Raw genomic sequence first — 27643 nt, 5'->3', positions numbered from 1 at the left:
TCCAGGATGATGCTCATTTCCTTAACCGACTCCCCAGTTTTACCTGGTTCTGCCGGTCCCTTCTCCATTTTTGTACTACTCCCTTTCAGACTTTCACCCGATGTTTCCAGTTGAAGGGGAGCTTCTTCCTTCTTTGTTCTTGGCTGCTTTGGCTTCTTCGTACTAGCTTTATCTATTTTTGATTTTAAAAATCTTGATTTTCAAGCTTTGACTATCACTCTTCACGGAGAGTGTGAAAATGGATCAGCTCATGAATGAATGGCGAAGCAGACTTGATGGGCTGAGTAGCCTATTCATGCTCCTATGTCTTATAGTCATACTAAACTTGACTGCTTCACAGGGAAGAGGGCCCATAAGCTTTGAGCAGAATCATCGGGGGGAGGGGGCATAGCCAAATAAAAGTTTGGAATGGCTGCCATTGACACAGTGTTACGAGCCCAGAGGACCCCAAACCCAGCAGCTATAGATATTCACCAAGACAAATGGTCACTTAAACAAAAGTTGCTTTTAATGATCTTTAAACAAAAAAAATAAAATCAAACTTTAACTTATCACTAACTTACTTAACCTAACTTAACCCCCTTCTAAAGCGCACATGTATGTAGTGTGTGTGTAAATTCAGAAAAGTTCACCAGGTTTTGGTGCTCAAAAGGTAAATGATTACTGCTCAGGAAGATTCTTGTCGGTTTTCAGAGAGAGATGTGTTGTTCCAGGACATCCACAACTGATGTACTTCCATCAGTGTCCTTAGTGTCTTGCTGACGAAACTTGCCCATCAGGGTTCTCCAGATGATAACCTCTTTCTTTCAGGTCATCACAGAGTTCCTTTTTGTTTCTCTTATACCAAGTGAAACATTAGACAACCAGTACTCTCCTCTTGCATGAACCACAAAGGCTGTGACTAGGCCATCTTCCAAACTGGGGCTTCTTGCCAGCTTGTCCTGTTTCAGTCCCAGGTGCTCTTGCTGGCTGTAACACTGTACAAGTGATCTCTCTCTCTCTGTCTATCTCTCTCTGTCTATCTCTCTCTGAGAGAAAGCCTGTTTGACTCTCTCTGCTTGTAAAACTACATGACCCTCTTAAAGCAGCAAGCTCTCCTCCAGACAGCATCAGCTCCAGCATTTTCTTTCATCTGTTGCCTTTGGTAAACAACAATCCATTAGTGACATCTCTTGAGCCCTCTTCAAATCTCTTGCAAAAAGGTGTGAGAAGCCACTATGTTTAGCATTAACAGAGCTCCAGTATTTCAAGTAAGATCTGTTTTAAAGTGTTTGTAGGTGACCTACTCTAACAACCATTTCCCATTTTATCTCCCAAGAACATATCTATATCTATATACTCTGTCACAACACTAAAAGCTACATTTTAGCTTTTTACGAGGTGACATTCTTCAAAAGCTTGTTATTAAACAAGCTCTTTGGATCGTGGAGAAGAGGAGAGGGCAACTCAGTAGGAGCACGATCTATGCAGGAGGCAATGGTGCGAGACCCTCTTTGGATGAACCACAACGATGCGCTTGCATTGTCCAGATCTCCCAATGTCATTACTCAGGGCAATAAATCTGTGTGGGATGAATACTGAAAGATGTAGATGCCCTCCTGGTTTGGATGGCACTCAGCAAGATACTTTTCATTCAAAAACGTGCAAGGCAATGATTATTTCCAATGAAAGGCCATGACCGTTTCCACTGATGAATCAGCAATGGTCCACGGCTTGAAGAGTGACATTACCTGATATGTACCCCACTGTGCGACAATCTCAAAACTCTGGAATACAAGGAACATTTTCCACACTTCAAGGGCCACCTTTAATTGATGAGACATAAGACATAGGAGCAGAAATAGACCATTCAGTCCATCGAATCTACCCTTCCATTTAATCATGAGCTGATCCATTTTCCCACTCAGCCTGACCTTCTCCCCATAACCTTTGATGCCCTGGCTAATCAAGAACCTATCAATCTCTGCCTGAAATCCATCCAATGACTTGGCCTCCACAACTATCTGTGGGAGCAAATTCCACAGATTCACCACCCCCTGGCTGAAAAAATTCCTTGGCATCTCTGTTCTAAGCGGACGCTCTTCAACCCTGAAGTTGTACCACTTGTGCCTCTCTCTCACCATGGGAAATAACCTTTCTACACCTACTCTGTCCATCCCTTTTAACATTTGAAATGTTTCAATGAGATCCCACCTCATTCTCCTAAATTCCAATGAATACAGGCCAAAAGCTGTAAAACACTCTTTATCTGATAACCCTTTCATTTCCGGAATCATCCTTGTGAACCTCCCCTGAAGCTTCTCCAACTTCATTGATGGGATTCACTGTTACTAACCGTATTACAGCCCTTGGACAACCTCACTGTCCATCCCGTCCTAGACATTTCCTTTGTTCTACACCCCTTCTCCTTTCTTACAAGTGCAAGACGGTGGATCAAGAGAGGCCTTCCCTCAGGGTGGGCTCTTGAGAGATAAAGAAAATCACAAGTGCTAGAAAGCTGAAACTAAAAAGACAAATTTTGCCAGAAAAACAGGAAATAGTCCAGGAAATAGTCAGGATTTAGAAATGCATGGAGGGGGAATAGTAGCTCAGATGCTGGTCCAATGAAGAAAGTTAATTAATTGGATTTCCCATCACATCATTGGAGGGTTGAGGAGATTAGTTTTCGTACAGCAAGTTGTTAGGATTTGGAATGCACCACCTGGAAGCATATACAATGGGAACATTTAAAAGGGAACTGCTTAAAAACAGAGGAGGAAATGTTCAGAAGGTTGTTACAAAAAGATCAAGCAAGTGGAACTAAGAGTTAACTCTTTTGAATAGCTAGAATTCATAGGAAGGGACAAATGACCTTGGGCTTCAATTCCCACCTAACAACTGTAAAGCCTTCTTGCCAGTAATCATCTGAATTAAAAGCTAAAGCAATTCTGTATCCAATGTTAACTCCTGTAGGACTAGGTTTTGTGGCTGAAACTTCAGGAAGACATAACATTCATCAACTCTACTCACCTCCCTCCTCTATCCCTCTCTATAAAATTGTCCCCTCGCAACTACTACCAGTTTATTCTCAACACTGCCCCTTCTCCTCCCCCCCACCCCCCCAACACCCACCCCATTAGTGCTGGTCGACAACACTTTAGCCGCTCTCAGGTGCTCAGACACAGATAATGCGCCGGCGGACGCGGCTGGGGGAGTGCAGCTGGGACGTTCAGGTGGCCGCGGAGAAGACGCCTTTCTGTCACCTGAACGTGCCAGCTGAAGGAGAATCGCGTCCGAGCGAACGCCGGCTCCTGTGGACTGTGGACTATTCCCACTGCTGCTGTGGCCATAGTCCCACTGCTACTTTCGTGTGCAACGGAGGATTCTCCGAGCCAGAAATTATACCTACAGGAGCAGGGTTAGGTAAGGGCTCCTCCTGGCCGGTTTCTTCACTTTCAGGTGGCCACCCGACAGCCGCATTAGGGTACAATATGTGGCTTTACATCGGAGTATTTTGGCCACCTTTAGGAAACATTTCATTGTTAGCTTCATGAATATAGATCCAACAGTTACATCCCATAGGGCATGGGCATACTGAGGTTTGCATTGAGTAACACTGAGAAACATTAACAAATAGGAAAGGAGAGAAAATGTGAATGAAGCACTAACTGTGACCAATCCCTGTAGTGTTCAACAGATTGTGGTCGGGGAATCCATCTCAGGACAGTGAATTGCACCAACCCTCAAAGCAAGTGCGATCTTGCAACAAAGCCCCAGGAGGAGGAAGAGTGCGAGGATCACTCCAACTGCTACAAATGGCGAATCGGAGAATGGTCTCAGGTATGCCACTCTCTTCCTACGTATCAATACCCTTGTGGATAACATCTATAACCTGAATTTGAATTCCGGCGCTGTCTGTGACATTCTCCCCATGTCTGTGCAGGTTTCCTCTGGGTGCTCCAATGTCCTCCCACCTTTCAAAAACATACAGGATTTGTTGGTCAGTTGGTGTGTTTGGTCAGTACAGGTTCATGGGCCAGAAGGGCCTGGAACCATGACGAGCGTCCAAATTTAAAATAATTTGTTCTGCATTTGATATGGAAAGTAAATCATGAAAATTTGTAGACACCGTGGTTGAAGTAAAAACACAAAATGCTGGAGAAACTCAGCAGGTCAAATATTGTCCTTTGTGTAGCATACATAACTGACGTTTTGGGCTTGAGCCCTTCATCAAAGTATGGGAGAATGCCGGCAGGCATCCGAACAAAAAGATTGGGGGGAGGGTCAGTGAGGGGTTTGGTAAAGGCAAGAGGTGATAGGTAGAGAAGGGAGGGAGGGGACAGCAGCAATCAAGGGGAGGGCAAGGCTCCATCCCCTGAACACCTCCCGGCATTTTCTCAGTTATGTACCTGCTGACCTGCTGAGCTTTTCCGGCACTGTGTATGTTTTACCACTTTAATATGGAATAAATTTGTTCTTCCAACTGGCAGCAAAACACCTGGCTGAGCAGTAATCCATTTCCAAATTCCCTTCCACCTAACTGTAAATGCAGAACACCATTCTTGTGGGAAATGAAAGCCAATACAAAATGAGTGGATTCATTCTATCAAATGGATTTGTCCCACTGAGAAAAAATACCAACCAACAAATAGAACACCAATTAAACTAGGCTAATAATGTTTATTATTATCCATTCCTGATAACATTAACGAGCCAGTTGTATGTTTGGTAAATGCACCAATAGCTGCTTTTTAAAAAAAAATTCTGATTTACTTAACTCCATTGAAATCCTCAAATCGCAGTGGGATTTAAACTCGTTAACTTGGATCACTCTTATAATTATTAATGTGCTTTAAAATGGCATCAGAACCGGACCTGGACACATTTGTAACATTGGTTAAAAACAGCGTAAAAGGTAAACCAAATGTTGTGAAGTGTAGCAAGGAACCAAAGAAAAGGGATGCCAAAATTATGGCGTTTTAGTCTCTGAATTAAAGAGCTTTGTTAGATCTGAAGATGACATTGTCCAGATGGTTCTTTAGAAATCAAGAACAAAGACAAAATCCTATGGTTACAGCCACTTTATTAGATGTTCATCACAGTACAGGTCATGCAGGGTCAGTCTATTACTGGCCAGTGTGAGACAAGTTGAAAGCTAGGTTAAAAGGGAAATAAACCACATGCTCTCCTTTAATACTTCAAACTGGCCTCAGCCAGTTCAGATAAGAAGCCTATTAACAGGTACTACAATCACTGGATGTATACCAACAGGTGAAGCATAAAGCTAAAACTGCAAGGGGAAACCTACTCAAAACAACAATCTGTCGTACTTGGACCTAAACAAAACAATTTCAAAGCTGCTTTGTAGGCTTGCAGAGTGATGCGTAGGTTCTGCATCCTGTCACACTAAAGGCGGCATCTGCCAAACCTGATACTGTTGTTACTGAAAGGGATTGCGTTTAAATTTAGACTTTCGGCCCATGCTGCACAATTGACCAACTAAATGTTTTGAACAGTGGGAGGGAACTGGTTCACCTCAGGGGAAGAACGTGCAAACTCCTTAGAGTCAGCAGTAGATTCCAACCCGGATCACTGGTGCTGTAACAGCGTTGCACTAACCGCTATGCCTACCATGCCACCCACCCCCAAAACAAATTTGTATATCACCTGTCATGACTCCGGGACCAACATGGCTCATCATGAATAAGATGCTTTCGAAGGCTTTGTTTGTGTTCACTGAGGAAAAAGTGACAAGCAATCGGTCACGCAATGACGCAGAGATTATGGTGAGAGAAAAAATCCAGTCTTCATAGAGTAGGGAGCTACTGGGAATAAAGAAGTCGATGAGGAAACTATATTTGGCAGCAGTTGAGAATACGTGGGAATTTCAGGACGAAGGAGTCCTTTGTGCTGACTGTGTTCAGACTCCTCGAGTGGCAGGGGAATTATTTTCAAAGTGTGCAATGAACCTCTCGTCAGGTCTTGTGACGCTGATTAAAGAATCGAGCTTGATATAGTGGTGAAATCTCTGGGCTGCTGAGAGTTGCGGAGCACGTGAAGGGAAGGGGGAGTCAGGAGATCCCATCACATCCAGCAAGGTGACCTGTAGCGCCCCCACCCCCCCCTCCCCCCCCACCACTAGCATGCTGCGCAGGCTGCTGGCCTGAGCCCCATATCTCCACACTGAGCATCCAACACCTTGCACACAGGCTCAATGCCAGCCCTCCCGGGCTGTCTCTGCCCATTTCTTCACTGGTGCTCGCCACACCAAGCTGATCAGTTCACCTTTCCATTCACCGTTTCTTCATGTCAGGGGAAGGGCAGGGGTTTGTGGCAAATTTTTAGCGTAGCAGCTCTAAGTCTGAGAGGGTGTGCTTTATATTGTGCGGAGGACAGGATACAAGTCAAGTTCAAAGTTTACTGTCATCTGATTGCACAAGTCTAACCTGATGAAACACTGTTCTCTGGCCCTCAGTAAAAAACACAACCAGACAGAACACACATGCAAACAATACATATGCAGGACAAGTAGTCATAAATAAATTAATATTGTTTTGTGAATATGAGAGTCGCGGATGGTCAGTGTGAGCAGTTCCTTTGGTTGTTCAGCATTCTCACTGCCCGTGGGAAGAAGCTGTTCCTCAGCCTGGTGGCGCTGGTACTCCCGTTGCCTGACAAGAGCAGCTGAAAGATACTGAGGGCCGGGTAGAAGGGACCCTCAATGATTTTGCACGCCCTCTTCAGACAACGATCCCGGAGATCATGTTGATTGTAGGGGGGGAGGCAGCAGTTGATCCTGCCAACGTTGGGCTCTACAAAAATGCACTGCACAGGTCACACAGCATCCATAGGAAGTAAAAAGGCAGTCGACGTTTCAGGCCCAAACCTATCCTCGGTGTTACACAAACACTTATTTGGGGCATTTTATGATTCAGCAGTGTTTATAATTAGCCTTATGTAATGTTCAGCTGATGTACCATAAAGGTGTGTTTTTATACCTTGGAGGGCATTGAATCATTAATTACAGGCTAATTGTAGGTCTAATTAGTTTGTTTAATTATTGAATTAACTTAATTCACAGCAAAGAAATGTAGCAGAACTATCACGGAGCAGTAACTTACAACAAAATGACCTCTAAGCTGTAGTGTCAGCACCTGAACCAACCCAAGTTGTTTTCTTCTGGTTTATTAACGTTATTTGTAATCAGTCAGCTGTGCCGTTGCTTGGAAGCTGTGTCACAGTGGGCTGTTGCCAATAGGATGCAACAAATAAATCCAGTGAAAATTCACTCAGGATGAAAAATCGTGGACTTGCTGCTAGTTCTACATATTACTTCCGCGTCCCCTGTCCATCAAATGTTCATTTTATTGTCCCGTAATACATCCAAAAAGTAATATACATTAAAACCCCTGTTATCCGGAATTCAAGCAATTGGCAGAAAATAAATAGGTAAAGTTTAAAATTGACAAATCTTGCTGTTAGTTCACCAATTCATGCCATGTGCAATCTCAAGCAACCGGAAAATTCATTCATCTGGAACCTATCGATCCCCACGTGCCAGATACCAGGGGTTTTACTGTATGTAATATTACTTCACCTTTTGTCTGCCCTAAGACAGAGAGTCGCCAGGAGGGTTGCCCCGAACATTAAAAGAAAGAGAAGCAAAAGTGATACTGAGTGCCCATGGATTCACCGCCAGTGCTCCCGCAGCCTCTGCCACAGTTCAGTCCATCGGCAACCCGAGCTCCAGGTCTAAACTTCCAACATGATCAGGAAGACCAGAGCCCGAGGCCTCTCCCGGAGCCCTTTTTGCCCTCAGCACCCTCTCGAATCTCCATCCAGGACAGAGCTGGATGAATAAACCAAATACTGCAGGAACTGAGCAGGTCCGGCAGCATCTGCGGTGGAAAAGAGATGATCCATGTTTCAGGTCAAGTCCCTGCATTAGGACGCAGAGTGTAAAGTGGAAGGGTGGGGGTTGGGGAGGTGGGCATTATAAAGAGGTGAGGGAGTTGACAAGCAATAGGTGGATCAGGTGAGGAGGTGTTGATGGAGCCAGGGTGGGGGGCATGGAAGATGGAGATGCCGATAAAGGCAGGGAGATTATAGGTGGAGACAACAAAGTGCAGCATATTATGGATTCTGAGTAAGAAAAGGTGATGGGTGGAAACTGGATGATGTGTGTCTCTTATTTGGAGATTGCCTCCTCTTCACTTCACCGTGCTATGGGACGTCCTGTTGAGGACGCACTCATCAATCAACTTGGAAACCTTTAAGTGAAAAGCAGCACAAATTGTAATTGGTTTGGCATAGCGGTTAGTGCAACATTGTTATAGCGCATGCGATCGTAACCAAGGGTTTTCATCCTGTACTGTCTGTAGGAGTTAGTATGTTCTCCCATTGTCTGCATGGGTTTCCTCCAGGTGCTCTGGCTTCCTCGCACCGTTCAGGTTGTAGGTCAATTGGGTGTAATTGGGCGGCATGGGTTCATGGGCCGAAATGGCCTATTACCGTGCTGTATGTCTATAAAAAATTGAAAGACTGGAGTGGAATCAGGCTATTTTGCCCATCGAATCTGCCCAGCCAGTCTATCATGACGGATTTACTATCCCTGTTAACCCAATTCTTCACTTCTATAAAACCATAATACATAGGAGCAGAATTAGGCCATTTGGCTCATTAAATCAGTACTGCCATTCCATTATGGCTGATTTACTATCCTTTTTCAACCCCGTTCTCCAGCTATAAGACTGTAAGTCATAGGAATGGAATTGGGCCCTTTGGGGGACGCAGCAATTGCATTCTCCCCCAGCAGTTTCAAATGTTTATTTGCAAGCTTTGACACTGGCATCTAATCCCAGAGCACACAAACAACAGAGCATCTCCTCATCCTCCAAGGAAGTACTTTAAAACCTTGGCAAATCAAGTTCAGTCTCTATCGGTGAAAGGGAAAAAAGAATAGTTATTAGCTGTGATTTGCTCCTGGTGGAATAATTTGATCCATCAGAGTCAACATCCATCATTTCAGCTGGTCATTCCTTTACCTGTGTGCAGGGACTGGGCAAGCTCCAGGGACAGCTGGTCAGCACCTGCATTGATTCAACTGCATGTAGCTACAGTGGCCACCGGTACACCCTGTTGCCCATCTCCCAATTCAGAAGCCGGTGAACCAGCTGCAGGCTGGCACACTGTCCAACGCCGCTCCATGGAAGCCACCACTGCCCCATTGAGACACTTAAGCCAAGGATCCATTCACCATTTCAAGGCTTCCTATGATGCAAGATTGGTAGAGCACTTTAAACTTCTACTTAAGTTGATTGTTGGATCCTCAAAATTTCCTGCTGGCTGATGCAATATTCAAACTGATCACTTTTCATCGGAGAAGCGGGAAAATAGAAGTCAACGTGTTTTCAGTTGCAGCGGAGCGGGTTTCAGGGAGTGTGATGTTGAAGAAGAGCAGGGAACATTTGAATCGTGGTCCCAACTGAGAGAGGATGCTAGAGACTTGTCGATCATGGCTGTCTGGAGGAGGTTGAAATAGGGAAAGGTGAATGAGGGCAGAGGATTAACATCAAAACAGAAAGAACCAATCAGAGATCTCAGCCCTGGCACCAGCTGCTATCCTGTAATTACCCAACTCACAATATGTGCATCTACGGGTACCCCCCAACGTACGTCCATGTTCTGTTCTGGATGGCCAGTTGTACTTCTGAATCCCTACCTGTGATAAAACGATCGATTTCCTTCCATTCTCTCTCTCCCACTCCTTCTCATTCTCCCTGTCACTGCACACCCCGAGTTCCCTGCAGACTCGACTGGTCTCTAAAATCTGTCTGTCCGTCAGAACATCGAGCAACAGAATCAGAAAAAAAATGGGACGCAAGGTGTTAAGATGCGGTGAAATATCTCAACGTGGCGGCCACCAAGGCCAACTCTCGCGAGAGGTTGGCCACCATAGATAGGCCTGACTTTCAGTGTAATCATGAAAGTTTTATATTTTTTCTTCTTTAAAAAAATACTTAGTTCATATGTGCGGATGGATCTAAGTCGCACAGTTTGCAAGTCGGAGAGTACCTGTATTTCCGTGCTCGACTTGCTGAGTGCTTTCCTTCTGGTGAGGTGTACCGGTGAAGGTTGCAGCATACTTCAAAAATCGCTGCCAAACATACACCGTCGAAGAGATATATTATAATTTGCATCTTTTTGCTGAAATACTGAGGCTCAGAGTTCTTACTAAATATAATGGTGAAAGGGTCCATGCTGAGTTTAAATAACAAACTACAAAATGCATGATGGAAATGTCACCAGGATCATTGAGGATGTGGTCAGAATCCATTAAGGAATGCAGAGGTACACAGGCAAGCAATAATCGTCAGCAATGTGTTGACATCTGGATGAGACCTTCGATCGACAGAAGAACAGAATTCTCCCCAGTGTCTACCTTGTGTTTCTCTCACAGGCTACAAGAAAAGCAAAGTATCCAATGACTTATTTCATTGCTGTCTGTGGACGTTTGCTGCAAATGCTTTTTTTAAAGACATACAGCACATTAACAGGCCCTTTTGGCCCACGAGCCCGTGCCACCCAAATACACCAAATTAACTATTTAAAATCACAAAAAATTCACATAGTTAAAAAATAATACAAATCAAAAAGAAATACATGTGGCTTATATAAATAATGAAAGAAATGACTCCCCCCCCCCCATATACCACCCCTCCCCCCTCTATCCCCCTACTAAAAGAAAGAAAAGGGGGACAAGAGACCCTCAATAGGGGTGCCTATTTAAAGTTTCTTTTAATATACTGAGACCTGAAGGAGAAAGGCAATGCCTGAGCTTCATTTAAATATTCATTCCCACACTTTGTAAATATGGGCACCATCTCTTCCAAAATATATAGTATTCATCTCTTAAATTATAAGTAATTTTCTCAAGTGGTATGCAGCTCCACACTTCAGCATGCCATCTTTCCATACCCAAATCTGTATCAAACTTCCAAGTTATGGCAATACATTTTCTTGCCATTGCTAAAGCCACTTGAACAAACTTCTTTTGATACATTTTCAATTTAGGTTTTACACCCTTAATATCACTCAATAAAAATAACATTGGATCCTGTGGGAATTTAATCCCCATTGTTCATTCCAATAAATTACCTAATTCTAACCAAAAGGGTTTAACTCTAGGACACTGACAAGTAAAATGCAAAAATGTACCAATTTCCTGTCCACATCTAAAACATAAATCTGAAAGTGTCTGATTCGATATTTTTTAACTCATTTGGTGTCAAATATAACTGATGAATAAAATTATATTGAACCAGTCTATATTTCACATTTATTGCACTTTTCACACTATTTTTACGTATCTCGATCCAATCACATTCATCTATTTGTTTTATTTAAATCTACTTCCCATCTTTGTCTAGATTTATGAAGCCTTATTTTTCAGACTTTCTTTTGAATTAACCTATACATCATGGAAATAAATTTCTTTATATCTCCATTTCATAATAATAATTCTAATTCTGTCTCTACTGGCAATAATGACTCGACCAAAATTTTCATGTAACAATTTCATAACCAGATAATAACTAAATCTAGTGTTTTCAGGTACCTTGAACTTCTCCTTCATTCTATTAAAAGAAATAAATTTCCCTACTTTAAAAATATCTGCAATCTTCTTAATTCCATGACACTGTCAAATCTTTAAAAATTTATTTCCCAGGGAAAACAGATTCAATCTATTCTGAAATAATGGTGCTTTTCTAGACAATAAATCTTCTCCCCTAATCTATTTTACAACTTTATTCCAAAGCTCAATTAAATGCTTCAATATAGGAGTTTCTCTATTCGCTCTTAATAATCTTGAATTCCATTTATAAATAAAATCTTGTGGGTTTGATTCCCCTACACCCAAGCTGGAATTTTATTTAAATTATGCATTACATTAATAAAATTCAACTGGGCTGCTTTATAATAATTCATAAAATTAGGGAACTGAAAACCACCTAGATCATAATTCCACGTTAATTTATCCAAAGAAATCCTTGCTAATTTTCCTTTCCATAAAAATTTCATACCAAAAGCATTTAATTATTTAAAAGATCTTTTTGAGGAATTGCTATAGGAATCGATTGAAAAAGATATTGCATTCTAGGAAAAACATTCATCTTAATACAATTTACTTTACCTATTAAAGTAATAGGTAATGTATTCCATCTTTCCAAATCTCATATTTTTTTAATAATGGAAAATAATTTAACTTAAAAACATTTTTAAAATCTGATTCCACCTAAATATTTTATTCCTGTATCTGGCTTTCTAAAATCAATTACTCGCTTACATTTTGCATAATCTCAATTTACTAAGGGCATAATTTCACTTTTTTTCCCAAATTTTCTTGTTTAACTCCAGTGTAACAACGAATGAAAGTTTATTGTCATACACATAAATACAATGTATAGAGAGTCTGAAATTCTTACTTGTGCAGCCACTCAGAGAGGTAGGACACACCAACTACTATCATTTACATTAAATTAACACAATTTGTCAAGATAGAAAAAGAGATAATAAATGGTCATCTATTAATAGGTAAGTATTCACATTCATTGCAAGGATTGTGTTCAGTTCTGGTCACCTTGGTACAGGAAGGATGTAGATAAGTGGTTTCCATACTTTTTCTTTCCACTCAATCCCACTTTAAGTATTCCCTATGCTGTAGGTGCTCTGTTATTAGGAAGGGATTGTTTAAGGTGATGTGCGGGTGGAAAGAAAAAGTTTGAAAACCACTGTTTTAATCATCCCTAATTGACTTGTTATACACACGGTTTCATAACTCCAAAGGAAATGGGCCAATGGCAATTTTTCTGAGGCAAAATATTTCAGTAACAATTGGGTCTGGAGCAGAGGTTCTCAACCTTTTTTTTCCCCCCATTCACAGCCCACCTTAAGCAATCCCATACTAATCACAGAGCACTAATGGCATAGGGATTACTTAAAGTGGTAGGTGAGTGGAAAGAAAAAGTTTGAAAACCACTGATGTAGATGCTTTAGAGAGGTGGCAGAGGAAATTTACCAGGATCTGATAAAATCTGATTGAATTTTTTGAAGAGGTGACTAGGAATGTGGATGAGGGTAGCGCAGTGGATGTTGTCTATATGGACTTCAGTAAGGCCTTCGATAAGGTACCACATGGAAGGTTAGTTAGGAAGGTGCAGTCTTTAGGTATACATTTTAAGATAGTCAAATGGATTGAACATTGGCTGAAAGGGAGAGGCCAGAGAGTGGTAGTGGATAATTGTCTGTCAGGTTGGAGGCCGGTGACCAGTGGTGTGCCTCAAGGATCTGTATTGGGCCCATTGTTGTTCGTTATATACATTAATGATCTAGATGATGGGGTGGTGAATTGGATTAGTAAATATGCAGACGATACTAAGATAGGTGGAATAGTGGATAATGAAGAAGGTTTTCAAGGATTGCAGAGGGATTTGGACTGCTTAGAAAAGTGGGCTGAAAAATGGCAGATGGAATTTAATGCTGATAAGTGTGAGGTGCTTCATTTTGGTAAGAAGAATCAGAATAGGACATATGTGGTAAATGGGAGAGCATTGAGGAATACAGAAGAGCAGAAAGATTTAGGAGTAACGGTACATCGTTCCCTGAAGGTAGAAACTCACGTGAATAGGGTGGTGAAGAAGGCTTTTAGTATGCTGGCCTTTATCAATCATTGCATGGAATATAGGAGTTGGGAGGTGATGTTGAGATTGTATAAGACGTTGGTGCGGCCTAATTTGGAGTTCTGTGTGCAGTTCTGGTCGCCTAATTATAGGAAGGATATAAACAGAGTGGAGAGAGTGCAGAGAAGGTTTACCAGAATGTTGCCTGGGTTTAAGCATCTGGAGTATGGGGAGAGATTGGACAGATTGGGTCTTTATTCTTTGGAGCGTAGAAGGTTGAGAGGGGATTTGATAGAAGTATTTAAGATTATGAAAGGGATAGACAGAATGGATGTGGATAGACTATTTCCGTTAAGAGGAGGAAAGATTAAAACAAGAGGACATGAGTTAAGAATTAAGGGGCAGAGGTTTAGAGGTAACATGAGGGGGAACTTCTTTACTCAGAGAGTGGTAGCTGTGTGGAATCATCTTCCGGGAGAAATAGTGGCGGCGGAGTCAATTGTATTATTTAAGAAAAGGTTGGACAGGTATATGGATGAGAAGAAGATGGAGGGTTATGGGCATTGTGCAGGGAGGTGGGACTAGAAAGGGGTGTTTGGTTCGGTGCGGACTAGAAGGGCCTAATGGCCTGTTTCCGTGCTGTAATTGTTATGTTATGTTATGTTGCCTGGATTGGAGAACATGTCATATGAGGTAAGCTTGACAGAGCCAGTGCATTTTTTATTTACCTTTGGAGCAATGAAGGATGAGAGGTGACTTGATAGAGGTATATAAGATGACGAGGGGCCTAGATAGGGTGGGCACCCAGCACCTTATTTCTGGGGCAACAACTATTTAAGGTGAGTGGAGGAAGATCTAGGGGAAATGTCAGAGGTAAGCTTTTTTACACAGAATGTTGGGTGCTTGGAATGCATTGCTGGAGTTGGTGGTGGAGTCGGGTTCAATCTGGTAAAACACTTCGAAGTACAGTAGTTCAAAATTCAACATTCAGATGTATTGTCAGAGTGCACACATGACATCACATACAACCCTGAAATTCTTTTTCCTGTGGGCATGGCAGAATTTCTACTGCAAAATAAAATGTACACAACTTATGTGAAAGAGAAATGTAAACAAACTGTCCGTGAAAGACAGAGAAATAAATATTCAATCATCAATAATGTCCTTAAATGAGTCCCTGATTGAGTTTGTCATTGAGGAGTCTGATGGCGGAGGGGGAGCAGCTGTTCCTGAACCTGGTGGTGCGAGTCTTGTGGCACCTAGATCTCTTTCCTGATGGTAGCAGAGAGAACAGGGCGTTTACTGGGTGGTGTGGATCCTTGATGATTGCTGCTGTAGATTTGCCTGTGATGAACTGGGCTGCGTCCAATACTGGGCATATGAATGTGAGAAAAACTGAGGATTATACATGTGAGGGAGGGAATATTTGGATAGTGGTGAAGTAGGTTTGCCTAGGTCGGCACTGCGTTGTAGACTGAAGGTACTGTGCTGCAATGTTGTATGGTCTAAGAACACAGTGCTTGAGGATAGCAGTTCATTCAGTCATCTCCCAATGCTTTTTAAAAGCTTTTTATTTCCTACTTTAAAGCTTTCTGGTCCGATGCTCAGTTATCACCTTAGATGCATGCTTTATTCACAGCTGGTATCGGAAATTTGAATGTATGGATGGCTTTTCCTTCAGATTCCCCACTTCTATATGATTTCTTCAATGCCTCGGAGTTTCCCGTAAACAGTCACAGTGGAGGCTGTTCAGAAGTTAGTCCCAAGAGTCAATTCATAATTAAGTGCCGCCCTCACTGCAGGGTGGGAGAGGCAGGCAGAAGATTGATATCAGACCATTGTGGTCCCAGAGGCACACTGGAGACGGCAGGTGTTGGAATTTGAAGCTCCACGCAATCTCCTGGAGGAACACAGCACATCGCGCAGCATTAGTGGGAGAAACAGAATGGGCAAAACTAATTTCTGCACCCCCTTCCACGAGGCGACTTCTGAATTTAATATAAAGAATTAAGATGATCCTTTTAGTCTTTTTTTTATTGCTTAAATAATGAGGACCTGCACCAACATCAGGTGACACTGATTAGACAATGTCAATTAATCTGAAGCAACGATCCAAGAGATTGAGTCATCTGGGACATACTTGAATTAGAAGAATGAGAGGGGATCTTATACTGTAGAAATGTATACAATTATGAAAGATAAGTTGTTCCCATTGGTGGGAGAGACTAGAACTAGGGGACATAGCCTCAAAATCCAGGGGATTAGATGTAGGATGGAGATGAGGAGGAACTGCTTTTCCCAGAGGGTGGTGAATCTGTGGTGCGCTGTCATACAGAAAAGCAGACACAATACTTAAAGACTGATCAACAGACTTTATTCCACTTGAAGTCCCTGCTGAAGTTAGCTGTAGCTCCGAGTGACTGACCTCGAGGGGCCGGATGCGGCTTATATCCTGGCAGATGATTGGCAGCTGACTGGGTGGGGCTTGGTCCATTCAGATCAACTGATTGACAGACAGCCAGGTGTTGTCTTGTCCTCCACTGCTCTTCCTGCAGGTACACAGGTCGTCCCCCTGCAGTTGGCTAGCGGTGCCTCACCACAGGAATTCGCTGGAGGCAACTTCAGTAAATGCATTTAAGACAAGGTTTTTACATAGTTGGGGAATTAAGGGTTCTGGGGAAAATGCAGATAGGTGAAAATGAGCCTATCATCAGGTCAGCCAAGATCACATTGGCTGGTGGAGTGGGCTGGATGGCTGGCTCCTGCTCATATTTCTTATGTTCAAAGTATTCGAGAATTAACCGGGTTAAAGGTGAATGATGTCAACTTACAGTTCCTTGGTGAAGGGTTCAAACATCGGTGGAATATCTTTGCCTCCTATGGACGCTGCTGGACCTGCTGAGTTTCTCCAGCACTTTTGTGCATTTAAATATGAGTGATGTGGACTCACCTCCCTTCTCCAGAGTCGTGAGGGAGATTCCGAAAATTCATCCTGGGCCAATAACCATGTGGGAAGCTAACTGGAAACCATAGACCTGTGGCTTCTGACCTCCATCAGCTTTCAAAGGCTCAGGAAGGGCCACAGGGGTTGGGAAATCTCCTCACTAACTTAGCAGATAGATTCTTTCCAATTGTGCATTAAGTCGGAGCCATCTGTCTTTACCCAATCATCCTTTCAGGGCGATTAGAAGTTATAGATAGATAATGAAATTTGGAGGATCTTCCCCAATCCCTCATTGGTGAGCGAGGATTAGGTGAATTTTCTGGGCCTGAGTAACGGTCTTGGTCTTGGTTGCAGTGTTCCTCCACGTGTGGGAAAGGGCTGCAGTCCCGGGTGGTCCAGTGCATGCACAGAAACAGCGGTCGCCACGGCAATGAGTGCTCTTCCTTAACAAGGCCACCAGCTTACAAGCAATGCCACCAGAAGGCCTGCAATGGAGGTGTCACATCATCCAGTCTTGGTGAGCGCCTGTGCCGGTCGCTGGACCGTAGATAGCTTTGTAAAATTGATATCTGTCCAGGCAACCTGGATTACTTTGCCCTGATTTATTGCAGCCCAATATATCTTCCCCATCTGATTCAGGCCACAATGTTTGTTTACCTTCCCGATTTACCCATCATCTTTTATCCCTGTTCTCATTTAACCCCCAATTTGCTCCCCCATTCCCCTATTTGAACATCCACCCACCATTATACATTTGAGTTAGTAAGTTAATTGACATGGGTGTACTTGGGGAGCACGGGCTCAGGTTCTGGAAGGGCCTATTACTGCACTGAATCTCTAAATTAAAAATGAAAACTTGACCACGAACAACAGGAGTAGGTTATGGGGGCCCTCATCCATCTACTGAATGCAACCATTCAGTAAATCATGGCTGATGTTTGTTACCTCAACTCCACTTGTCCACACCTCTGCCCCACACCCACTGAACATAAAGCTGAGTATTTGTCAATCTCTGTCTTAAATATTCTCAGCAGCAGCTCTGCCCAAGACCGCAAAAACTCACACCGAGTTGTGTGCACAGCTCAGACCATCACACAAACCCTCCTCCCCTCCATCAACTCTGACCGCACTTCCCGCTCCCTTAGCAAAAGTTCTGGCAGCCCTGGTCACACACATTTGAGTTTGCATGTTGGTCTGGACTCCTCCTCCTTCCATGCTTCCTCCTTTCTCTCTCAGTCTTTATTCAAACGCCTGCCTATTCGTTGCTTAAACCTTGAGGAAGGGCTTAGGCCCGAAATATCAGTAAAATATCTTGGCCTCCTATTGGATGCTGCGAGACCGGCTGAGTTCCTCCAGCATTCACTGTGCATTTTTACTGCAGTCATCACGTCTGCATATTTCCATGTTTCACATCCCACTCAATTCACCCCGCCCTCCCGTCTGGAAGAAGGGTCACGAGTGGGAGATCACCCGCTGCCAAATTCAGATCGCTTACGTTACCAGATTTCTAGTGAACTTCACATGAGTAAAACCGTGTTGCCTTTGCTCCGTTCAAACTGATTTCTCTCTCTAACCCCACATCTGTACTGTGTTTTTATTGTAGCACATATGAATTGCATGCAAAACAAATTTTCTCTCAGTACCCGTAAACTTGAACTAGGGATTCAAAATCCCGAAGATTTCACCAGCCCCTGGATGAAAACCCGTTTCCCTTCTCAGTCTATATTTTGACAGCATGACCTCAAACTCCAGGGGAATTATCAATCCACATCCACATTTCAATTAGGTTGCTCATCTTTCTCTTCATCTCAAGGGTGTTTAGGCTCAGTCACTTATCTTCCTACCACCTCAGGAATCAGCTTGGTGAATGTCTCCATCGCTCCCTTAAGGCAGACCAGACCGGTTGGTACATTAAATGGGTTTCCACCGTGTGGGTTTTGTCTGGTGGTGGTGGTGGTGGTAGTGGGATCAACAGTGGAAAACTTAAGCTCAGTTCTCCACCAGATGCCCTTAATGCCCTCAGTTCAGGCTTGTGAGACTGAGACCAATGTGGTTTGGATCAAAGGAACTGAGCTGGGGTTGAGGGTCTGTATATTACACAGTTTAGTGAAATCCGAGGCTGTAACGCACTAAGAACCTTTTGTAACGTTCTCCCTTGACCCGCCAGCTGCCCTGACATACAAGTGCCTGGGTGATGACTGGGCAGCCTACTGCAGGCTCATCCGAGAGAAGAACCTGTGTCAGGACCTGCGATGGTACCAGCACTGCTGCCAGACTTGCCGGGACTTCCACGCAAGCCAGCTGCGTCGCAGGAGTGAATCACAGGTGCTTCTGCAGCAGTGAGATCATCGAAGAAGAGTCTTTTCTCCGCCTCATCCTGAACAGAATTGGGGGATGTGCGGTTGTTGAAACTGGAAGAGAGCACTGTTTGGGAGACTGCAAGCTCACTCCACCACCATCCTTGCCCACACTCTGCCAACGCACCCTGTGGTATTGGGGAAGGCTGCATGCGCTGCTGTTCCAGTGTCCGAAGCTGAGCCAGTGACCTCCCCGAGATGCCAGGTGAGTGGGTTCTGCACCTGCCTATCACTGCCACACTGACAGCGTGGCTTTAACCAGTGGGAGAAGCAAGCTGAAACAGCAACTCCTTTTTCACCAATGGGAAATGATACAAACTGTTTCTTGCTGCATTTTAACATCGTGCACTTGAACTATTTCCAGCAGGAAGCAGAGGACAACGAAGGAGATGTGAGAAAAAAATCTCTTCAATGCACCTTCAGGTGGAAATGTGTTCAGAATCTCAATCCACTGTTTGTTTACCCTCTCATACTTCTGGGAAAAAAAATGAATAATGTAATAAAAAAAACCCTTGGCATCCAGACTATTGATCAAACCACTTGCTTCGAAAGAATTTGCAACTTGATAACTTCATTTATAGCAGAGTATTTGCGGTTGGTAATAATGTAAAGGCAAACTTGAATAATTCTCTTTAACCTTTTCATAAGTGTTCTGCTTTTAGGCCAGCAAACCGCCCTTTCAGTGTAGTGTGAATCCTGTCAGTGAGTCCACGAATCTTTGAGGAGAACAGGCAAAAGTCTCAGGGGGCCAGGGTTTGTCAGCTGATGGTGGTTGGGAGCAACTGCCTGTGACTAGCAATAGTGGTCAACCCCGCTCCGTTCCCCCTCCTTCCTGTGCGCCACAGCGTGTGTGCTCCAGCTCCTTGTGTTGGAGGTCCGTGGCATTCAGCACCAGCCAGCGCCCCCTGCCGCCGACCACAGATGGCACATTGAGAACGCTGACCACTGCAGGGCTCCAGGGGACGGGCAGTGAAGTAGCTGACGGTGGCCAAATGTGGTTTGGTCTGTTCCACCCTCCCTGCTGAGAGCCTATTGTACATGAAACCAATCCCACATGTGGCTAATGTAGGCTGAGGAAATCACATTCACTCACTGACTGGCAGGTACATGTTGCTCCAAAACCTCACTGTGGGCAGTTTCAACAATTGGATTCCTGCAGCCTCGGACACTTTGTGCCTTGGGCTGCATTGCTGTGGAGGTTTGGAGCCTCCGGAACATTCTTGGCCGCTGCTGTTCTCCACAGCACATGTACACAAGCACACTCGTACACAACTCATGGACACAAAGACAGAGATAACACTCCCTGTGGCACACCTCACAGATACATGCACCCACTCACACATGCATGCGTGTCCACCATGAAACATACCTACACTGACACATACACACCATATTCCACAGGTCCATAATGGATGCCCCTTAAAATATACTTTAACAGCTCTTTTAACATATTTATTCTCCAGCAAGAAATTTAAAATTATTGGCCTTTAAACATCTGCCGACCCTCGCTGAGGGGTAGGTATGAGAGGACCAGGTTTTTCTTTAATAATGCAGTCAGACAGGGGAGATACTTAAACAGTTCGAAATGGCTGGCAAGGTTGGTGTAGCGGTTAGCGCAACGCAGTTACGGCGCCACCTGTTTTCCTCTGGACCTCACTGAAATCTGTGAATCCTGAAGCCTCAGTCTGTGGCGGTCAAAAGCCTCCGGAACATTCTTGGCCACTGCCTTTCTCCGCAGCGCACAGGCACACCAGCTGAGTGGGGTACTCAACTCACAGACACACGTACAGAGATCAACCCACCTTAAGTCACACCTCACAGGTGTATGCACACCATATGCGCACATACACTGACCCACACGTGTGTGGAGTAGATTCAACATATCGATCAATACTGACGCATACACACAATATATACAGTACCTACATTGACACATTGTTCTGTGAGATTAAATCAGGTTCAGTGGGTTTACAGAGAAGCTAACAAAGGATGATCTTTATTGCATACATGGGGAAATTGAAACAGGAAAGACACAAAAAAAACTTGATACTAAAACAATGTGAGCATCCACATTCCACACACACACGCACACATATATACAGCTCTACTGACTCACCTACACAAACTCACAGACCATGCACAATCACTAACTCACACACAGCATTTTATTAACACCGAACATCCACATTGTGTACACCTACACTGATTTACACACACACACACACACACACTTTCACCAACACTGAAGATACACAGCTTGTACACCTACACGGACTCACACCACACTCACAGTCACTAACTCATGCATTTTTTCACCGACTCTGAACATACACAACCTGTACTGACTGACACAAACACTAAGTCACGCACGACTTGTACACCGACACAAACAACGCACACAGTCTGCTCAGCAAACACCCTCATGTGGATGACAGATTGACGATCACCTGCATTCCTGTGTACAGTTCAATCATATTCAGCTCAAACCTCGGAGACAAGAGATGCTGGAACCTGGAGCAAAAACCGAGTTCCTGGAGCCACTCGGCTGCTTCTGACAGTAAAAACACGATGGTGGAGAAACTCAGCAGCTCAAACATTGTACTTTATGTAGCAAAGATAAAAATGCATAACCAATGTTTCAGGCTTGAGCCCTTCATCAAGGTATGAGCAAAATGTAGGCAGGCATCCGAATTATAGAACATAAAACAGGACTTCCAGCCCTCGATATTCTGCTGACCCATGTATTCCTTAAAAAAAAATTAAACCCTCCCTACCCCATAATCCTCCATTTTTCTTACAGCCACGTGCCTGTCTAAGAGTCTTTTAAATCCCCCTAATGTTTCAGTCTCCACCATCATTCCTGGCAAGGCATTCCAGCCACCCACAACTCTCTGCATAAGAATTTATGCCTGATGTCTCTCCTAAACCTCCCTCCCTTCACTTTGTATATACAGGTATGTCCTCTGGTGTTTGCTATTCTTGCCCTAGGATAATGGCACTGGCTGTACACCCTATCTATCCCCCTCATAATCTTGTAGACCTCTATTAAATTTCCTTGCATCCTTCTACGGTCCAAAGATAAAATTCCCAGTTCTGATAACCTTACCTCATAAGACTTGTTTTCAAAACCTGGTAACATCCTGATAATTCTCCTCTGCACCCTCTCCCTAGCTTCCACATCCTTCTTATAATGTGGTGACCGGAACTGAACACAATACTCTAAATGTGGTGTCACCAGAGATTTGTAGAGTTGCAACATTTCCTCTCGACTCTTGAACTGAGTCCCCTTATTAATGAAGTCCAAACATCCCATAGGCCTTCTTAACTATTAACCTGTTCAGTGACCTTGAGGGATGTGTGGATTTAGACCCCCCCCCCCCCCAAGGTCTCTCTGTTCATCCACACTCTTATGTAACCGACCATTAACCCTGTACTCAGCCTTCTGGTTTGTCCTTCCAAAATGAATCACCTCACACTTTTCGGGATTGAACTCCATCTGCCACTTTTTCATCCAACTCTGTACCTTATATTTCTTTTGCAGCCAAATGATAACCTTCAGCTCCATCCACAACTCCAACCTTTGTATCATCTGCAAACTTACCCCCTCCTTCCGCCTCTCCATGCAGGTGGTTTATAAAGATCACTAAGAACAGGGGGTCCTAGAACAGATCCCTGCAGAATTCCACCTCCAGGTCGAATACCTTCCTTCCTCTACCACTCTCTGCTTTCTTTTCTTTTTAAAGTAGTTTTATTGAGTTTAACAAAAACCCCTTCACACAAGGTAAACTAATGATAATATAAATCACATATCAATTGTAAATTAGAAGCAAAATCATAATTATTACATAATTTGTTTCATTCAGGACCTCAAATACTATAATTAGAATAATTAAGCAATTAAATCATAACTCGGACTTTTTCCAAAAATAATATTGAATAAAAAAGTTATACAAATAGTGTACATAAACTTCCCTTACATAAGATGTACTTCTCTGATGTGATCATGGTGTTCTGTGATATGATCAGTAGTTAAACCCACCCCCCTCCCCTGCCAACCATTGCCAGCCTACATTTTGCTCACACCTTGATGAAGGGCTCAAGCCCGAATCGTGGGTGATTTATCTTTATCTTTGCTACATAAAGGACACTGTTTGACCTGCTGGGTTTCTCCAGCACTGCGTTTTTACTTCAACTGTGGTGTCCGCAGACTCTTGTGTTTTACTTTTAGTTTCTGACAGTCACTGAGTTCCTCCTGCAATTCCTTCCCAGCTGAAGCCTCGACATTCAACTGTGAGTGTATTTTAATTTGTTCAAATTACCATGAGATAAAAATAAATAAGAGGATCAATGTTCCATTTCCACACTCCTGGCACTGAGTTTAGAACTCAGGAAGATCTGCCACAATCAGCTAATCGTAGAAGCTAGCAGAGGGAGGCAATCTCCCCATGGAAGAACAGCCGTCTCTCAGGCTTTTCAACCTGTTAAAGGATTCGCACCTTGCATGACCATATGAAAACAAATGTGTGGAACACCCTCTGTGTCTGTGCCTTATCTTAACCAATGAGTCTACTTTAAAACTGTAGGGCAGGGGTGGGCAACCTATGGCCGAATGCAGCCCGCAATCCAAATGTATCCGGCCCGGAACTCAATCAAAGTTGCCATGTGCGCCCAGCCCGCAATCGTGATCCAAATTTATCCGCCTCTCCCCCCCCCCCACCACAAGTCCAGTGCCACCCCCACCCCCCCACCATGTCCCACCGTTCAACTACTGACTCCATCCGGCCCATGAATGGTAAAAGGTTGCCCGCCCCTGCTGTAGAGTATCAGCGGTGAAAAGCTTCACCTATTTCCGTGTGTGGCAGAGCTTGTATGATTGCAACTTATTTGATCTTTATTTTAGTGGTGCTATTTTTGCAACAATGACTTGTTTTATTACAGTTATCACAGTAGGCAATGTATAAATGTACTGTTGAATATTAATTGCACAAGTGACTGCCACTATATTCCACATGGTGCTATCCTATTAGAACAATAATCTCCGTCAGAAGGTGTTTGTATTAGCACCAAGTGATACTGAGATATATTCATTATGACTAGCTTTTCGTTGCAGAGTGAAATGTCACGTTGGCAGTTCTATTAATGCGGGTACTGTATTGATGACCTACAGTATATTTAGAGATCACACGAGGCAGAAAATACAAAAAATGCTTGAGAAATTGTAACAAGACTAAATGATCCCTTCCTCCCGTAAATGGAAGAGTATTTTGCAAAATATTTCATATTAAATTTATTTTCATCAGATGAGCTGTTTGTGGTGCTTTCATTGGGTGAGTTGAATTACTGCATTGGCATTATTAGCTAAGGGAAATATTCGAGGAATCAATAGATTTATTTTCAGATTTATTGTCAGCATACATACCTGACATCACATACAACCCGAGGTTCCATTTTCCTGCGGATGTGACAGAATTACCACTAATTGGTAGTGCAAAGAAGAAACTGTACAGAGCATGTAAACAAATAAAGAACTGTAAACAGATAATGAATGTAAACAAACTGACTGTGCAATACCAAGAGAACAAAAAAAAGTGTACAGGTAAGAGTCTTTAGACGAGTCCCTGATTGAGTTTGTGGTTGAGGAGTCTGATGGTGGAGGGGAAGCAGCTGTTCCTGAACCTGGTGGTGCGAGTCTTGTGGCACCGATACCTCTTTCCTGATGGCAGCAGCAAGAATAGAAACGTAGAAGATAGGAGCAGGAGTAGGTCATTCGACCCTTCGAGCCTGCTCCGCCATTCAACGAGATCATGGCTGATCTTAAAGTTCAGTACCCCGTCCCCGCCTTCTCTCCGTAACCTTTAATACCCTTATACTGAAGAAATGATCTAATTCCCTCTTAAATATATTTAATGAACCTGCCTCTACTGCCCTCTGTGGCAATGAATTCCACAGATTCACCACCCTCTAGGTCAAGAAATTCCTCCTCATCTCGGTCCTAAATGGTTTGCCTATTATCCTCAAACCATGGCCCCGGGTTCTGGATTTTCCCATCTTTGGAAACATCCCATCTGCATCCATTCTGTCCAGTCCTGCCAGAATTTTATGTCTCTATGAGATCCCCTCTCAATCTTCTAAACTCCAGTGAGTACAATCCCAATTTGCGCAATCTTTCCTCATAAGTCATTCCTGCCATTCCAGGTATCAGCCTGGTGAATCGCCTCTGCACTCCCTCCATTGCAAGAACATCCTTCCTTAGATAAGGTGACCAAAACTGCACACAATACTCCAGGTGGGGTCTCACCAAGGCCCTGTACAGCTGCAGTAAGGTATCCTTGTTCCTATACTCAAACCCTCTTGATATGAAGGCCAACATACCATTTGCCTTTTTAACCGCCTGATGTACCTGCATGCTTGCCTTCAGAGACTGGTGTACAAGAACCCCTAGGCACTTCCCCATCTCTTAATCTATTGCCATTCAAATAGTAATCTGCCCTCCGGTTTGTATTACCAAAGTGGATAACCTCACATTTATCCACATTGTAGTGCATTTGCCATGTATCTGCCCAGTCCCTCAATTTATCCAAATCACACTGGAGCTTCCTGACCCCCTCCTAGCTTAATGTCATCTGCAAATTTGGAGATATTACATCCAATCCCCTCATCTAGATCATTAATGTAAATTGTGAACAGCTGGGGTCCCAGTACAGATCCCTGTGGCACCCCACTGGTCACCGCCTGCCACTCAGAAAACGAGCCATTTATCCCAACTCTCTGTCTTCTACCTGCCAGCCAGTTCTCAATCCACATCAATACTTTGCCCTCAATCCCATGAGCCTTGATTTTGGAAGCCAGTCATTTATGTGGGACCTTATCGAAGGCCTGTACTGGGTTGTGTGGGTCTTTGATGATTGCCACTGCTCTCCGATGGCAGTGTTACTTGCAGATGTACTCAAAACGTCCTCAGTATTATTATGTCTACCCTTCTCACTGAGACTCTTGCCATGCAACATCTTGTCTATAGTGGCTTAGACATTTGATTATGTTGTCACCAATACAGAGGCAATGTGTGTACATGCATTTACTATGAAGCAGCATTGGATCACATTCACCTGTGGATGTGCACAGAATGGGTCATGTTCCCTGGTAGTTTGAGCACGTGTAGAGGTTTAGACTTCAGTGGGAGTCAGGGCTCAACAAGTGGTGAGAGGTTTCTGGGAAGATCATCGATAAGATTGAAAGAGTGCAGAGATTTACAAGAATGTTGTCGGGATTGAGAGGGTGAGAACTTTATTCCCTAGACCATTGGAGAATAAGGGGAGATTTATAGAAGTATACAAAATTATGATGGATATAGATAGCAGGCTTTTTCACTGAGATCGGTGAGACAAGAACAAGAGGACATGGATTAAGGGTGAAATGAACTTCTTCACTCAGGCTGGAATGAGGTACCAGAGGAGGTGCTAAGTATGGGTTCAATTTAAGAGAAATGTAAATGGGCACGTAGATCGGGGGGGGGGGGGGGGTGGAGATCTACGGTCGAGGTGCAAGCCATTGGGACGAGGCTAAATAATAGTTCTGCTTGGATTAGATTGGCCAAAGGCCCTGTTTCTGTGCTCTCAGGTTCCAGGCTGACATCCCACATTTTGTTCAAGGTGACCTTGTAGATGTCACGGAGTGGGGACATCCACAATGGGAATCCCAGGCACAGTATTTGCAGTCACTTCCCTTCCATGACGTTCCAGTTTCATCAGTTCGCTTTGTCTGGTATTGTAAGGGCACGAGGATAGATCCAGCTGTCAATGCTATGAATTGTAGAATCTATGAGTGAGTTTGTGTATCGCTTCAAGAGCACCTATTGCACCATTTTTCTTCTTTGGCTTGGCTTCGCGGACGAAGATTTATGGAGGGGGTAAAAGTCCACGTCAGCTGCAGGCTCGTTTGTGGCTGACAAGTCCGATGCGGGACAGGCAGACACGGTTGCAGCGGCTGCAGGGGAAAATTGGTTGGTTGGGGTTGGGTGTTGGGTTTTTCCTCCTTTGCCTTTTGTCAGTGAGGTCTTTAACTATATATACTCATGTAACAGTCGAGTTTTGGGGATCAATTTTTTTGGGTCAAATTTTGGAGGGGTCGACTTTTGCATGGATATTACTTTTGACCCCTTTAAGTACCTGCATTGTTCAAGGCAACGGGGGCTTGGATGGTCGGAATCGGGTGATAAGTCCACAATTGGGGCATTGATGGGCAGGCAGCTGAGGCGAGAATCTGCAGTCAGAGCTTTGGGAGCACCAGTGGGTGGGAGGCCAGGGTGAGCATCCGCTTTTGGGGCATTGGGAGCTCCGGTGGACGGCCAGCCATGGCAAGGATCCATGGCCGGGGCGACAGGATCTCTGGTGGGCGGGCAATTGAGGCGAGGATCCGTGGTCGGGATGGATGGCGGACGGTCAGGTTGTCAGGCACTCACATGGACAGGCAGCCGGGGCAAGAATCCGCGGTCGAGGGCTTGGATGAACGGACAATCTGGGCCAAAAATCGGGGAGTCGAGTTTTACACGGGATCAACTATTACACAAGTATTAACGGTAGAGTGACAGCTTCAAATTTATAGTTCATAAGAATTTCTGATGGTGCTAGCTTCAAGTGGCTCCATGTCATGTCACAGCCTCACTGAATTGGACGATTGTCCCTCAA

At 43.9% G+C, this 27643-nt stretch overlaps 1 protein-coding gene across 1 annotated transcript in view; it reads left to right on the top strand.

The window, feature by feature from the left end:
• The window catches only part of adamts17 (ADAM metallopeptidase with thrombospondin type 1 motif, 17), a 153145-nt gene extending 128885 nt beyond the window's left edge, over positions 1-24260 (top strand). Inside the window, exons 13-15 of the mRNA XM_069910550.1 lie at positions 3667-3819; positions 16957-17119; positions 18770-24260. Coding sequence (XP_069766651.1) covers positions 3667-3819; positions 16957-17119; positions 18770-18945 — 492 coding nt within the window. The 3' untranslated portion in view covers positions 18946-24260. The remainder of the gene's footprint in view (positions 1-3666; positions 3820-16956; positions 17120-18769) is intronic.
• Positions 24261-27643: the final 3383 nt, after the last annotated feature.

This window comes from Narcine bancroftii, chromosome 14 (assembly GCF_036971445.1).
Source record: "Narcine bancroftii isolate sNarBan1 chromosome 14, sNarBan1.hap1, whole genome shotgun sequence".
Lineage (NCBI taxonomy): Eukaryota > Metazoa > Chordata > Chondrichthyes > Torpediniformes > Narcinidae > Narcine > Narcine bancroftii.
This window is presented reverse-complemented; position numbering and strand designations above follow the sequence as displayed.